Here is a 16,307-nt window from a genome sequence, read left to right on the forward strand (position 1 = left end):
ACACTATTAGCAAATCAAGGGCGGTGTACAAAGACTTTCAAAACTGCTGCGTAAGGAACTGTGTCGTCCTCTGAGTTAGCCCTTAGAATACAGCCAGTGGAAGCCAAGAAGCTTTCCAATTCCTAAGCCTCTCAGACTAAAATCTTGAAAGCTCCCCTCCCCGCAACTGACCAAATATCTTTGGAAACCATCCTTGCCAGTCCATGCAGCAGAAGGTCAGACGAAGATTGTGAAAACTCAGGTTCAGATGCCCACTCAGCCACAAAACTCACTGGGGCATCATAGGCCTGTTACACTCTGAACACCAGTTCCCAGGAGATACAATTGGGCAGAGTGCTGCTGTTGCACTCGTGTTCTGCTTGCAAGCCTCCATAGGCAACTGGTTGGTCACTGTGAGAACATAATACTAGCCTAAATGGTCCTTTGGTGTGATCCAATATGGCTGTTCTTATGCTCACACTTCTCCTAATGTGACTGCACTTTGTTTGCAACTTCAACATATCACAGTACATATTATGATTGAAAATTCACAGTTCGGTGTTATTCTGACAGAACATATGAATCAAAATATGTATTTTTTAAGAGAGAAGAACATATCCAACTAGAAATAAAATATTAAATAAAGAATTAAAAGTCCATATTTTACGAAGGGATGTGTGACTTTGTCTATATCCAGTCCTTGTCGCTTTTGCATGTGAGAACTCATAAGTTTACTCTGCCCCATCTCCACAATCAACAGCGCTTTTTAAACAAACAAACAAAGCCGAAAAAGAATCCCAATTTAAATATAGCTTTAAGAAATCTATCACAGCACATTTTCTCTCAAAATAATATATTCTAAATATGCTTGCATTTCATATTAAATTTGGTCATGTCTTTTGAACCAAGAACTGCATTGAAACATTTGAGTTACAGATAGGTAGCCGTGTTGGTCTGCCATAGTCAAAACAAAAAAATATTCCTTCCAGTAGCACCTTAAAGACCAACTAAGTTAGTTCTTGGTATGAGCTTTCGTGTGCATGCACACTTCTTCAGATACACTGAAACAGAAGTTGCCAGATCCTTCTATATAGTGAGAAGGTGGGGAGGGGTATTACTCAGAAGGGTGGTGGGAATGGGTGATTGGCAGATGGCTGTGATGAGCTTGTTGACGACTCTTAACGGCGGCAATAGGTCTTACAGGAAAAAGCAAGGGGTGAGAAGGTGAAAAATGGCTTTGTCGTGTATAATGAGATAAGAATCCAATGAAACATTTGGTAAGTGCAAAGGCCAGTGGAAAATATTAACTTTATATGTGAAGATTTAAGCCCAGCAGAGGCAGAACAAGTATTTTAAATAGTGTTTTGGTTATACCACCCTTTTTTTGCTGGTTTAATTTATGCTGAGTTGCCAGGTCATATGATCGAGCTGAGTGGGCTTAGGATACAGCCTAAGTACCACCCCCTCTGTTCTTGCCACACCATGCTTCCGCTATGCCCCCTTTTCACATTTTATGGCAATTTAAGACCAACTTGGCTTGAGTCAACTGTGTAGATCCTGGCTGAGCCGGAATATGCTGGTATATCTCCGGATGAATCAAGGATGTGGGAGTTAAGCTGTCACATCCTGACACAGATGGCAATCTACTTATCCTGGCAGATTTTCCTATAGGATTGCTTCCTTACAATTGCACTGCTTTGGAGTAAATGTTCCAACCTAGCCTCCATGTAGTAGAATCTGAATAGATGCTTCTAAAAAAATATTTACATACCTGTTAATTCTATATATATTGGTTCTAAATATTGACTGGGTTTTATTTCTTTCATTTCTTTTTTTTATTTTTTCAAATATTTTATTATTAAAATAATTCAACATTAATACATACATATTACGAATATACAAACAGACATTTCATACAATCCTTAAAAATATTCATACATACTTACACTCAGTCCCACAGATACTTCCTTTCCCCCCCTCACCCTCCCTTGTCTTCCAATCTACTCAATTGCAATTTCTTTCCACTTCTATTACTTTCTTTCACACACTTTTAAACCAATTTTCTACTTCTTTTTCTGTCACACATTGTTATCCATCTTATTTAGTATTTCAGTACAGTGGTACCTCGGGTTACATACGCTTCAGGTTATAGACGCTTCAGGTTACAGACTCCGCTAACCCAGAAATAGTACCTTGGGTTAAGAACTTTGCTTCAGGGTGAGAACAGAAATTGTGCTCCGGCAGCGCGGCGTCAGCAAGAGGCTCCATTAGCTAAAGTGGTGCTTCATGTTAAGAGCAGTTTCAGGTTAAGAACGGAACTCCGGAATGAATTAAGTACTTAACCAGAGGTATCACTGTATTTATAACGGAACTTGTTTATTCTAATAGAAGTTCTGATTTTTCAGTATGATATTGCAAGTATCATTTAAACACCTTCCAGCCCTAAATATTCACTGAATTTTATTTCTGACTCATTTGGTTTCTGTTTTAATTTCCAATCCTAGTGCTTTACAAAGTGCCACTGGAGAACGTGGCATTATCATTCCTCGTTCAACATATCCGTCGAGTGGCAAATGGGCAGGCCATTGGCTTGGTGATAACTTCTCGCGGTGGGATCAGCTTTTGAAATCTATAATTGGTGAGTCAAATTATACATTGTTGATACGTTTAATGATGGGTAGTATGTTTTCTGGAAGTTTTACTTGTTTTTAATGAGCAAGATTTTCTTAATAGTGATATTACAAAGTTGTTGCCTGATGAGAATTGGTATCCCATTTTGCAACAAGATTGCATAAATAAAAACTAATGGCCATAGAAAAGGTGTCTGTCCCTCCCTCTCCACAAACAGGCAGAGTGACAGAGTGTTCAGAAAGAAAAGACAACATTAATGTTGTACTTAGGCATTGTTGTTCCTGCACAATAAGTATTTTTACTGACAACAATGGAAGATTTATGTTGCACTCCTAATAAGGTGATGACTGTATTCAGCAGTATTTACAAAGTATGTACAAATCCTAAGTGGGTTCTCAAGGCTTTTTTTGAGAAGCTGGTACTAATGTGACTGATTTCATGTCCTTGGGTGAGAGTTCCAAAGGCTAGTGGTCACCACTGAAAAGGCCTTGTCTACTGACAGAATCATCTGAAAATCTTGATGCAATACTTACCTCCACTGATTTGTGTCTAACTTGCATCTCACTTATTATTCTCACTGACACGCAAGCTCCCTCCCCCCCCCCATTCTGCTAAAAATGCAAAGAAGTTTTGTACATGATATGCACACACACATTCCAGGCTTCCAGCACATAAAAAATTGCACATAACTGTATCAAAATACGCATGCAGCAATATCAGGGATACAATTATGTGGCAGAAATGTAATGCAGCATGGAGGTCCAATGCATGCCGAGCTTGTTTGGGTTAGTACTGCCAAATTCCATGTATAAATGCAACTGGATTATATCTTCATCCCTAGCCCTGTATTTTGTGCCTGTCACTTTAAGTGATCTCAGTTACAGGCAAACGAGAAGGATTCCTAGAGTCAAACTAAAGCCCTTTTGACACATGCTCTGTCCCATGCTTCCATTTTGGCCGGCCAGTTAACTAACATTCAGCTTAACGGCTTGTATGTATGTGACTGAATAAGACCCAAACAAAATGTTAGATAAGTGACTTTTACAGTGAAGGGAGATGCATTTGAGAAACTTAGACTATTTCTCTTACAGGTATGATGGAGTTCAGCCTTTTCGGAATATCCTACGTAAGTCTGAGTCATAACCCCACAATTTAACCTATTATCCTAGATTTGAAATAATATGTGGCATTAATACTCAGTTATTTTAATATGTTCAGACTGGAGCAGATATCTGTGGTTTCAATGATCATACAAACTACCAAATGTGTGCCCGTTGGATGCAGCTGGGAGCCTTTTATCCATTTGCCAGGAATCACAACGGCATAGGCTATGTGGTAAGCTTTGCTATGCATTGTTTAATTACTTGTTTTAGTTACATTGTGAAAATCTGCTACTTTTCCATTGTGCCCTCATCTAAAACCGCTATGGTCAAATCCTTACCTCATTGCTGCAGTCTCCTCCTCCTGAGCATTCCCTTGCCGCATCGTCTTCAATTATTATTATTTTTATTATATTTAAATTAATATACTACTTAATGCCAAGATGGCCTCTAAGCAGTTTGCAAAACACCAATTAGACAACATTTTTAAAACACAGATAATTAATAATAGAACGTGCAATAATTAAAATGTACACTAAAACAACCCTACTAATACATTAAAATATAATCTACCGTGATTTAAAACAAAACAATCTAATTGAAACAAGACAGCAATGAAAATGGGAGTCTCCAGTTCAGAGAAGAAGGGAATGCCATTGTAAAGAGGTGTGCCTTAAAAAGCCCGCAGAATATCAATATAGATGGGGCATCTCATATGTCAATAAGGAGTGCATTCCACAATACCTGGTCACCACCTCTGAGCAGATCTTTGCTGCCAAAGCATTCTCTGTCCAGTCCACATGTTGTCTCTTCTCAGACACTAGATTGCTATCCCCACTAGATCAGAATGGTTATTGAAACTGGTAGAATATGCTGAGCTAGATAATCTCTCGGAACAGATTAAAGATAAATCTAAGCAGGAGCATTTCAAATTGGGAATTTCTTAAGAGATATTTAAAGAATAATCGGTTGCAGCCTTTGAGTGATCTCTGTAAATAATCCATGTTAAAAGAAAGGAAAAAAAATATGAGTATTAATTCTTTATTATTGAATATGTTAATAAGTTTATGCAATAGGTTTATTAAAATAAAAAGAATATGGAAAGGATGGAAAGTCAAAGTTTATGTTGAAAAAATTATTGTTAGAAGATTTGTAGTCTTTTGATTGGTTTTTTAAAATGAATTTGGTTTAGAGATAACAGTGAAGATACGGTTCTGTTGTACAGATGTAATTACGGACAACAAAGCATGGGAAATGTTAAAAAACAAAGAAATATTGCTATCCCCTTTTGCATACCACACAGGCTGCCCATCCCGTTTCTCCGCCTGAGGCGAAATGGGAATTGCCACATCCTGGCCCACCTTAGGGCACCCCATGTCTCCTGCCACACGCTACTTCTGCTGCTGCTGTGCCCAATTTCTCACTGAACATGGCAGGAGCTGGAGCGCTGCTCAAAGAGTGTTGCTGCTTGCTCAGCTTCTCTGCCCAGGGGCAGGGAAGGTGAGTGGCAATGCTGCAGAATGCAACGCCTCCCTCTCAGCAGTGGTGGGGCAGGTAGAGCACTGCCTCAAGCACTTCCGCCGCCTGGGGCACTCCACACAAAGGTTACTGTGCTTTGGCATCTTAGCAACCACCATGTTAAACAGTTAAGTCACCCCTGACAGTTAAGTCCAGTCACAAACGACTCTGGGATTGCGGCGCTCATCTCGCTTTACTGGTTGAGGGAGCCGGCAGTTGTCCGCAGACAGTTTTTTCGGGTCATGTGGCCTGCATGACTAAGCAGACTCTGGCGAAACCAGCGCAGTGCACAGAAATGCCATTTACCTTCCCACCGGAGCAGTACCTATTTATCTACTTGCACTTTGAGGTGCTTTCGAACTGCCAGGTTGGCAGGAGCAGGGACCGAGCAATGGGAGCGCACCTCGTCGCGGGGATTCAAACTGCCGACCTTCCAATTGGCAAGTGGTTTAACCCACAGCGCTCAGTGGTTTAACCCACAGCGCCACCCGCGTCCCTTCTTTTAAAGGAAGCACGGTACCTGAAAGCACAGAAAAACAGATCACGCTTAGAAAATGGGTATTGTAGAAAATGGGTTAAAAAGTGGGGATAAGTTTAATAGGGAAAAAAAAACAGGACTATTCTGGAGTAGCAAGATCTATTTTTATTGCACATTTCTAAAGAATTGCCACTTCCTTTTTTAAAAAAGGCAGTGCTTTATCTTGCAGCAGCACACCTTTCAATAGGTCTTTTAAAAAGCCTTTAAAAATGTAGATTCAGGGTTATCATGTTGCCTCCAGTCTAACCCAATTTGCCAAGGTATTGTTCCTTTCCTTTAATAAAGATTGAAAGGGCCGCTTGACATCACTCATTAGCACTCCTTTCCCCCCTTTAAAAGTCCTGAGTGGTGCCCTGCAGGAAAGAAGGCGAATTTAGCAGAATGTGTCACATGTTCTGTAGACCGGACTGGGAATTTTTCTTCCCTTCTGTCTCACACACTTGAAATTTGTGAAATGTTTTCAAAGGTGAGTGATGCTAATGTGAATCGGGGGCACAACTCATTCCTCCTTATCTCCTTTTCCATTCTGCAGAATATCACTTTGGACCAAGTTCCATCATTTGTTGCTTAAAATAATGTTGGCCCCAAGAATTCTGCCCAGATATTTTTATCTCTTTGGGATGGGAGGCAAAATTGGTGAATAGTAGGAATTTGAGAGGGGAAATTCAAGATGAAGTGGCAGAGAGATTCCCCACCCCACCCCAGAAATCTTTGTTGCTGCCTCAGTCTATGGCAGAGGGACTCTCAGCAGTGTAGCTGCTACATTTTCTAATTTGGGACAGAAATTCCCAAGGCATTTAAGAGGGGTGTTTGGGTTCTCTCCCATCCACAACTGTGTTGTAGGGAATGAACCACTCTGTGAATTAGTGTGCAGAGTATCTGGCCCAGCACTACTTTAAAAAGCTTTAACATGGCTGATATAAATGTTGAAGCTGGGGCAAATAAAAAGTAGAACTGGCCCAAAGGAGCAGACCATGAGGGTTTTGTAAGACAGAGAGCAGGTTTTCCCTGTTGTTTCAGAAGGGTCTGGTTCACTTATTTATTAACATATTTAATTCCATTTCTGTATCACCTCCTATCAAAACTCTCAACGCGATTTAACAAGAAAAACACATTTGCATTCTTGTTCTGATTTTCATATTAATTTATTTTAATACTATTACATTTATACCCACCTTTTCCCCACAGAGCTCAAGGTGGAATATTGGGTTCTCCCCGGTGCTATTTCTCTAGAAAAATAGGTACTGGAGCTCACCATGAACTTCTTCTCCATTGTTCTTCCCATCATATCCCTGGTTCTTCCCATTATATCCTGACACCAACCCCGTGAAGTAGTTTAGATTGAGATGTGGTGACTGGCCCAAGGTCACTGAGTGAACTTCATGGCTATGTTGGAATTTGAAGCATTGTCTCTCTTTGTCCAACATGCTAACCACTGTACCACACTGGTTGTCATACATGCTGAAAGCTTTCTCTTCATGACTTGCCTATGCGAATGATCCATCACAGATCTAACACTGTTGAAATAATGCTTACATGAAGTACAGTGTTTTTCAGTGAGGCCAAGCCACTGATTCAGCTACAAATAATCAATTGAAGTATAATCAAATTATAGACATATATTGAGTAAATCAGCCCTCTTGGGCAATCGTTGGATATCATAGTTGTGGGGGCCAAATAAAGCTGAGAGCATGCCCAGCTTATGTTGTCCTAAAATAGAGTTAAAAGAACTCAGATAGCTGAAAGACAACAGTTATATGACTTAAAATGTCTCCCTAATATATGCACAATATATGTGGTTCTAGGTGTGCCATGTGTAAATACTGGAGAAAGCTTCAGTAGGTCTAATGACTAGGCTGCTTTGTGTTTTTAGAGGCAAGATCCTGTATCCTTCGATCGGGCTTTCGAAGACCTATCCAGGAATGTGCTCAATACTAGATACACTTTGCTCCCCTATCTCTACACACTGTTATATGAGGCTCATGATCACGGAAGCACAGTTGTGCGCCCTTTACTCCACGAGTAAGTATTAAATGTTCTATCAAGTTCATTTGAAATGTAAGCTTGTTAGACAAAACAGTCCTGGTCATCAATGCTAAAAGGTTTGTTCTTTTTTAAAAGACTAAAATGTATGTGCAGACTTGTAGCGTGAGTTGTAGCATGGCCTACGGCACTGACTGGTATTTCAGTTTTCTGTGTTTATTAAAGACTTAGGGGGATGAGTTCAACATAGTTATGTGGGAATCGCTTGCCTGATAGAATGATCTCTCCTCTCCTCCCACTGTTGTGCACCATTTTGGGGTTCTCCCAACATCTCCACAGCCAGTTTGTGGGTAGGGATTGTTATGAAGGTAGCGTGTCTGGGGGAAGAGTACCATAGCTTCCCACAGATCCTTGGAGAAGGTGAAGAATAAAAATTGAAATATGTAAATGAAGTCACTGAGGATAGGATCTCATAACTGCTTTTGAAGACTTCCTCACTCATGTAGATAATTCCTTGATGAGGTGCCTGTAAAGTCAAGAACTGAGCAAGCAGCACAAATATGTCCAGGGATCTTGGGGCCAGGACTTATATGTTTTAAATCTTGTATATTTTGGCAAACACCTGAAGATAGCTTAAGTGTGCTTTGTATTTGTGTGAGTACATCAGTTTAGCAGCATGTTTAGGCTAATAGCAACTAATAAATATAATAAATAAATAAATACATTACGTGTGCTCTGAGCCCAATTTATTGCCAAAAATTGAGCATCTATGTAGAGATTTGGGGGGCTTTTTTTAGGGACGCGGGTGGCGCTGTGGGTTAAACCACAGAGCCTAGGACTTGCCGATCAAGAGGTCGGCGGTTCGAATCCCCGTGGCGGGGTGTGCTCCCGTTGCTCGGTCCCAGCTCCTGCCAACCTAGCAGTTCGAAAGCACGTCAAGTGCAAGTAGATAAATAGGTACCGCTCTGGCAGGAAGGTAAACGGCGTTTCCGTGCGCTGCTCTGATTTGCCAGAAGTGGCTTGGTCATGCTGGCCACATGACCCGGAAGCTGTACGCCGGCTCCCTCGGCCAATAAAGCGAGATGAGCGCCGCAACCCCAGAGTCGGCCACGACTGGACCTAATGGTCAGGGGTCCCTCTACCTCTACCTCTTTCTTTTTAAAGACACTGCTAAAACTATCTCCCTTTTTGTCACCCCCCTCAATCTGCACCCATTATTGATTAGACATATAAATTAAACTGCTTCAATATGCTTCAATATTTGGATCACTCTGCAAAGATATTCCAGATCCAAATCTATATCCATTTTTAATATATTGTGAGACTGTTTTTCCAGTAGCATTATCACACTTAATAATTTATTGTGTTGCCTTCAGATTTACAGATGATAGAACAACATGGGACATAGACAGACAGTTTCTCTGGGGACCGGCATTGCTCATCAGCCCTGTGCTGGATGAAGTAAGTACATATGTAAAGGCAAAGTTTAAGAATAAGAATAAGAAAGATTTTTTTCTACAACATTAATGTACGTATTTAAATTACAGAATCAAACAACAGTGAATGCTTACTTTCCTGATGCCCGCTGGTATGATTATTACACAGTAAGTGAAATTCCTTTGAACCATCTTCCAAATGTGAAAACACATTAAATTAAGAAAAAAATGTAATATGTTGTGTTAAGGGCTTTCCAAAATTCCAGGGAATCACAACTGCTGAGGGTCATGTCTTTAATGCACATGTTACATAGCCAATATTCATGTTGTATGGTAGCCTATCCTGGGTTTAATTTCAGATTCACTATATCCTTGGCAGTTAAATGGCTGCCATTGGCAGAGGAGAGCAACTAAGTTCCATATTAGTTTGTCTGCTGCAGTAGACACATGGAGACTCTGCAAATGAAGCTATACAGGATGGCCTCGGTCCTGTATACCTGAAGGAGCGTCTCCATCCCCATCGTTCAGCCTGGACACTGAGATCCAGCGCCAAGGGCCTCCTGGCCGTTCCCTCATTGTGAGAAGTGAGGTTACAGGGAACAGACAGAGGGCCTTCTCGGTAGTGGCGCCCGCCTTGTGGAATGCCCTCCCTTCAGATGTGAAGGAAATAAGCAGCTATCCTATCCTATCTGAAGGCAGCCCTGTTTAGGGAAGTTTTTAATATTTAATGCTGTATTGTTTTGAACATTTGATTGGGAGCCACCCAGAGTGGCTGGGGAAACCCAGCCAGATGGGCAGGGTATAAATAATAAATCATCATCATCATCATCATCATCATCATCATCATGCAACTGTGTCCTGAGCACACTCAGCCCCACCTTGAGGATGTGCGATTGGAAGCACTCAAATTACAAATCGACAAAACACTCAGTTACATCAGCTCCAAAGGTGGAAGAGTTACATGCACCCCTCCAGCTAAATAGCTAGTTAAGCATCTCCTCCTTCAAACTTATGCTCCAGTCTAGACAGTCGGAACAGCAGCACAACCATCCCTCCATCAGCACATTTAAACGCCCTCTTCTGACGTAGCGCAGGCAAATAACCGGCAACTTTGCCTGTGTGGAAGCTCCAGCTGCTTCTGTTGCTATGAACCCCTCCTGTTCCTTGGACACAGTGGCAGAGGAGACAGACAGGATTCTAATGGCCTGACTCTCTCTAGTATGGTTTCTTCCACCTCTTCACCTCCTTGCAAATCTTCCCCCTCCTCCCCTCCTGTCTCTGACTTCCTAGACTATTCCTCTCCCCCCTGCCTCATGGGTGGCACAGATCCCCACAAAACATTGGCTCCCCCCACCCCGGATCATACACATCCTTTGCCCATTCTGGATTCCTGACTGTCCTTGAAAAACTGAAGCTACCATTTTGAAAATACTCAAGGGCAACCAGTACCATCCACGTAGAATGATAAGAGTTGGAAGGGAGCTTATACGATCAACATGTTTTGCTAACTGTATAATAACGATGATGATGATGATTTATTATTTATACCCCACCCATCTGGCTGGGTTTCCCCAGCCACTCTGGGCAGCTCCCAACAGAATATTGAAAACACAATAAAAGATCAAACATTAAATACTTCCTAAAACAGGGCTGCCTTCAGATGTCTTCTAAAAGTCAAACAGTTGTTTATTTCCTTGACATCTGATGGGAGGGCATTCCACAGTTTGGACGCCACTACCAAGAAGGCCCTCTGCCTGGTTCCCTGTAACTTGGGTTCCCACAGTGAGGGAACCACCAGAAGGCCCTTGGCACTGGACCTCAGTATCTGGGCTGAACGAAGGGGGTGAAGATGCTCCTTCAGGTATACTGGGCCGAGGCCGTTTAGGGCTTTAAAGGTCAGCACCAACACTCTGAGTTGTGCTTTGAAATGTCCTGGGAGCCAATGTAGGTCTTTCAGGATCGACAAGCAAGATCCACTGGTAGCTTTGCCTGGTAAAGCACTTTTGCCTTGTGCAATATCCCCTCCCCACCTGTTCAGCTCTCTGTATCATAGCCCATTCTGTTCCAGTGGGTCCCCCAGTCCTAAGGAACAGGCCTGGCACCAGCAGAGAGATAGGTCATGGGCCAAGGACCCCTCACCAGCCTGCCCAATTGTGCACCCATTCCCCACTAGGCTCCCTAAATGTGTCACCACAGCAGCCAACAATGCTGCTGCTGAATGGGAGCCAAGCTCCCAAAATGGCTGGCTGCCATTTTAAATTACCCGAAATGTAATGTTGGCCCACAGATTTGTAAAATGTATTGATTTAATAGATTGGGGACGTAGTCAAGGACACTAAACTGTGCTGCCACCTCCAAAGGAGTGAGTCTTGGGGAGGAGACAGTTTACTTCTTGTAATTTGTAATTAACGATTGGCTGGATGTTTGTGTGTGTGCACAGATTTTAGCGTTTGAAAATAAGACTGAAAGTTCCCCCTTTTCATGAACAGAGCAAGGACATTGGAGTCCGAGGAAATTATTCTGTCTTACAAGCTGAGCTTGAACACATCAACCTTCATCTCAGAGGTGGCTACATTATCCCATGGCAACTACCTGATCTGAATACCAATGCCAGGTACAATCAGATATGTGGGATTTTATTTATTTATTTATTTTTACAAATTATTTATATAGGTAGATCAAATCAAAAAATACATAAATACTCAGTAGGAGCTACAACTGATTGCCTGTTTCCGTCCATAGGGCTTATCAAGGCTGTGTTGTGTGGAGGCTAATAACTTGGCAAATGATCAAGTTGGTGTCAGATAACCACAACTTTTATTGGTTACTGCACAGCTTTGGTGTGGCATTGGGTGGGGGCTCCAGTGATAAGCAGCCAGTACTCCATCCCACCCAGATTAAAGGGAGATTCTTGGGTCCCTTCCATAGCCTTAAGTGCTACTGGCAGACCACACATGCAAGTATAGTGGCCATGCTGGTTCCCAGAGGTGAGACTAAGGCCTTGAAGTGACAGCCTAAGACCTGTAAAAGGGAAGGGAAGGGCCAACCTCCTGGTGTCAGGAACATGGCCCCCCAAGTGCAGGGGAAGAGTTAGACTCAGAAATTGAACTCAATGAACGAGGGACCAACTCTGCAGATGAGACCTGGCTGACAGAGTCGAGAGAGGGCAGTTTGAACCCCCATCCTAGGGAAAACTCTGTTAGCTCTCTAGAAGAGGGAGAGTTCTAGGGCAGTCAGAGCATTGCTAGGCAATCACCAGATAAGCAGAGGTATAAGACTGAGTGAAAGGAGGTGGGAGGCCAGCCTTTCAGTCCCCGCTCTAGGTGCTTGGAAAGATCAGATGGCAACAGAAGGGCAAGAGGGGAAAAGCAGGAGTTTGGCATCCTTCCTGCTGTGGGAGGGGTGAAGTTTCAGACTGAACAACTATCGTCAATGCGAGCAGGCAAAAAGCCACACTCTGGATGTGTGTGGGGTTTTTTGTAATAAGTGTACATAAAGCTGCCAGAGAGTTATTACTTCTTATCGGGGCTTGCTTGCCTGCCAGAAATCATTACACCTGACTGTGACTCCAACCCCTACTGTGAAAAGTTGCAGCAAGTTAATACTAGTTAGTACTAATACTAATATTAGTTAGTACTAATACTAGTTAGTACTAATACTAATAACCACCACCCCATAAAAACCCCAAATGTTGCTATGAGGATGGCAAAGACCTCAACAGTGCCAAGTCATCTGGTAGCTAAACTCCATCCATAGCAACCAACACCCTCACTTACAACAGGGAGCGTGAAGACAGGGATGATGCTTCGAGTGTCATGAGGTCTGATCTCAATTTAAGTCTCAGGGACAGATCACAGGTAGTAAGTTCTCTTTTAGGTCAGCTCTCCAGCCTCAGGCCCTGAAGTCCACTGGTGGTGCTGCTGGGTTCCCAAGGGTGGTACTTTCTCTGAGATTGGTCTATGTGAGCGGCAGAGCACCCACTACTGCCACATTCCCTTTCAAATCTGGCTTGTTCCCTACTTCCTGCACCCATACAGGGCACAAATTGGGACACAGTATAGGCAGGAATGTAGTGATGTGTAGAAGTGAGAGCTGGACCATCAAGAAGGCTGATCGCCGAAGAATTGATGCTTTTGAATTATGGTGCTGGAGGAGACTCTTGAGAGTCCCATGGACTGCAAGAAGATCGAACCTATCCATTCTGAAGGAAATCAGCCCTGAGTGCTCACTGGAAGGGCAGATCCTGAAGCTGAGGCTCCAATACTTTGGCCACCTCATGAGGAGAGAAGACTCCCTGGAAAAGACCCTGATGTTGAGAAAGATGGAGGGCACAAGGAGAAGGGGACGACAGAAGACGAGATGGTTGGACAGTGTTATAGCAGTTACCAACATGAGTTTGACGAAACTTTGGGAGGCAGTGGAAGACAGGAGTGCCTGGGGTGCTTTGGTCCATGGGGTCACGAAGAGTTGGACACGACTAAACGGCTAAAGAACAACAAATAGGCAGGAATCCATGGCATATCGTATGTCTCAGTATGAGCGCATGACAGAGGACAATGGTTTCCCAGTTTAATTCATAAGAGTGATGAAAACTAAATTATTTGTCATTTAAATGTCTTCTTTTGTTTTTAGTCGAAAGCAACCAATGGGTCTTACGGTTGCTCTGGATGATAATGGTGCTGCTCAAGGGCTTCTTTATTGGGACGATGGTAAAACTATTGGTAAGTTTGGAAAGCTCCCATCCACAGAGTCTGACAATTAGTCCCATCTAGATCAGCACCATTGGCCATGAATAACAAGGGCTTCCTGGGGTTTCAGGCAGGAGTCCTTCCCAGCCTTACCTGCCAGGAACTGAAACCAAGGCATCTTCACACAGAGCATGTGCTCTGTCACTGAGCTACAGCCTTCCACTTCTTTGCAAGGCTGTTGCACAGCTTATTAAGAATATGTGAAATTCAAATTAGATGCTAATAAGTTCCAGACCACCTGATAAGAAGGTGCAACATGCCTTCTTTTGTGTGTCAGCATCATCCTCTTGAAATGGGAACCGCTGGAATGGGAACAATATTATTTTAGCAGATTTTGAAGAACACCGCCACATGAACATAGAAAAGTCGCTAATAAGTATTTTAATAGCAGACGTACTGAATACAAATAACCATTTTTTAAAAAAGATGATTAACAACATAAACCTACGGCCCTTTCTAAAATTACCAGTACCATGGGTTCAGCTATACTTCTCACATCCTCCTCGCATCACTGATGTGTTATCAGTAAGTAGTTCAAGACAATATAAGAGGAGCCCATATCCTGATTATTCTCACTCCAACAGCTGCATCCTTCCAATACAGGGGTAACACAAACATGGAAAAGAAATTGTGTTGCACTTCTCCACATGGCCTGGAGTTCTGATGTTACCCCAGTGGTGTTCATAGGAAGTGCACTACAGTGTCTTCCAGCCCCTTGCATAACATCCAAATTAGATTGGTGCATATACCTAAGTATAATGTAAATATGTCTTCGGTGGTTTTGAACGAAAGTTCACTTCCATTAATTTCATATATTTACCCCACTTAAGAGTGCTTATATTTGCCTGGCTCATGCCCAGTACAGGTCTGAAGAAGGAAACCCCCAAACTATAATGTCCCTAATCAATGTGCCCATAAAGTAGAACCTGCCTACAGAAATAAAAATCCATGATATTGCTAGGAGAGCTGTAGGATGGGGTACTTATTGTCGCTGTCTAAAGCTCGCTGTCATTGCTTCTTGCATTCCGATGCACCAATGGAAACTGCTTCTTTGTCCTCTTAGCAGTCTTCCCCTTTAATCATTCTGTTGCTGCTTTCTTATTACAGATGCATATGAGAATGGCCTTTACCTCTTACACACATTTAATGTTAGTCAGGTATGTATAATCTCTAATCTTATATCCTTGCTCCTGCTCCTAGATGATGCCGAGTTTTGGTGTGAAATTAGGTCTTTCTGAGTCTAGTGATCTCTGCACCTATTTAGAAATTGATTGACTGACAGGCACTGCCCTTAGATGTGCCTTCTGTTTAATTAAAATAGCAAACCCTTGATGTGATAAATCGGTACATTTGCACCTGCATATAATTATCCTGCACGTAGCAACAGGTTTCAGAACATTTGCAGTAGATGTACAAAAACAAACAATGAAAAAAGAAATAAACACACACACACACACATTTGGTCAAGAAACCTTAGTGTGCAATTAGTTTCTATTTTAGTTGGGTTGTCCCACTAATTAGTGGAGTCAATGGAACCCTTTCCATTAAGTGATGTTCTAATTAAATTGTTCAAAATAGATGTTAAATAGCCGTCTCTGGCAGCTTTAGAAGTCAAAATCTGGCTAACAATCCAAGTGCTTTGAGCATTTATACATGCAAATAGATTTGTAGAATTTGGTATCATAAATGCTTTGCTAATACATTTGTGCAATGTCCTCCATCTTGATGCTATTTCTCAAGCAAAAGTTTGTATGATGAAATCGGACTGGAGCAAGAGAGAGGCTGTGACAAGCAATTGTGAAATCATAAATAACAGCATGAAATGAAAAAACAAACAAACCCATACCCTTTCTTTCAGAATGCTTTGGACATCAGCCTCGCCCACGAGGGATATTTTGACCCAAACAACTTAAAATTCAGCGAAATTAAAATTTTAGGACTGTCAAGCAAACCTGTTAATGTTATGGTGTTTCAAAATGGTGCGCCAATCTCATCCAGTCATAATGAGACCTATGATTCTTCAACTCAGGTAAGGAAAAAATGTTGACACTATGAACCACTTTCATTACTTAAGAGAATTTCTCCGAATCTCTACATTAGGTTTGCTTTCATTTTGGTACTATCCTCATGTTTACATAGACACCAGAATACTTACTTTAGTAAAAGTTCTTCTTGTGCACCATTAAATCCCACATATTATAAATAAAAATGGTGGTTGTATTCAGTTCCATGTTGCTTGGGTCTTGAAGGCAGGTAACAGGGTGCAGGGTGCACAAAGCATTCTTTGCTTTGTGATGACTTGCTGGGAAAATAAGGTGTCCAGTCAGGTATGAGCCCTTGTGAAGCTGCAAATCAAACCATCCAAGCTCTGTGC

The 16,307-nt window shown here is 42.1% G+C and overlaps 1 protein-coding gene across 3 annotated transcripts in view; it reads left to right on the forward strand.

Annotated features, from left to right (window-relative positions):
• SI (sucrase-isomaltase) overlaps positions 1–16,307 on the forward strand; it is a 109,092-nt gene that overhangs the window by 68,388 nt on the left and 24,397 nt on the right. For all 3 annotated transcript variants that reach the window (XM_077929800.1, XM_077929798.1, XM_077929799.1), the window contains exons 38-47: positions 2,484–2,617; positions 3,702–3,736; positions 3,829–3,945; positions 7,640–7,788; positions 9,126–9,210; positions 9,297–9,353; positions 11,675–11,799; positions 13,818–13,906; positions 15,041–15,090; positions 15,792–15,962. In XM_077929800.1, coding sequence (XP_077785926.1) covers positions 2,484–2,617; positions 3,702–3,736; positions 3,829–3,945; positions 7,640–7,788; positions 9,126–9,210; positions 9,297–9,353; positions 11,675–11,799; positions 13,818–13,906; positions 15,041–15,090; positions 15,792–15,962 — 1,012 coding nt within the window. The remainder of the gene's footprint in view (positions 1–2,483; positions 2,618–3,701; positions 3,737–3,828; positions 3,946–7,639; positions 7,789–9,125; positions 9,211–9,296; positions 9,354–11,674; positions 11,800–13,817; positions 13,907–15,040; positions 15,091–15,791; positions 15,963–16,307) is intronic.

Source organism: Podarcis muralis, chromosome 6 (assembly GCF_964188315.1).
Source record: "Podarcis muralis chromosome 6, rPodMur119.hap1.1, whole genome shotgun sequence".
Lineage (NCBI taxonomy): Eukaryota > Metazoa > Chordata > Lepidosauria > Squamata > Lacertidae > Podarcis > Podarcis muralis.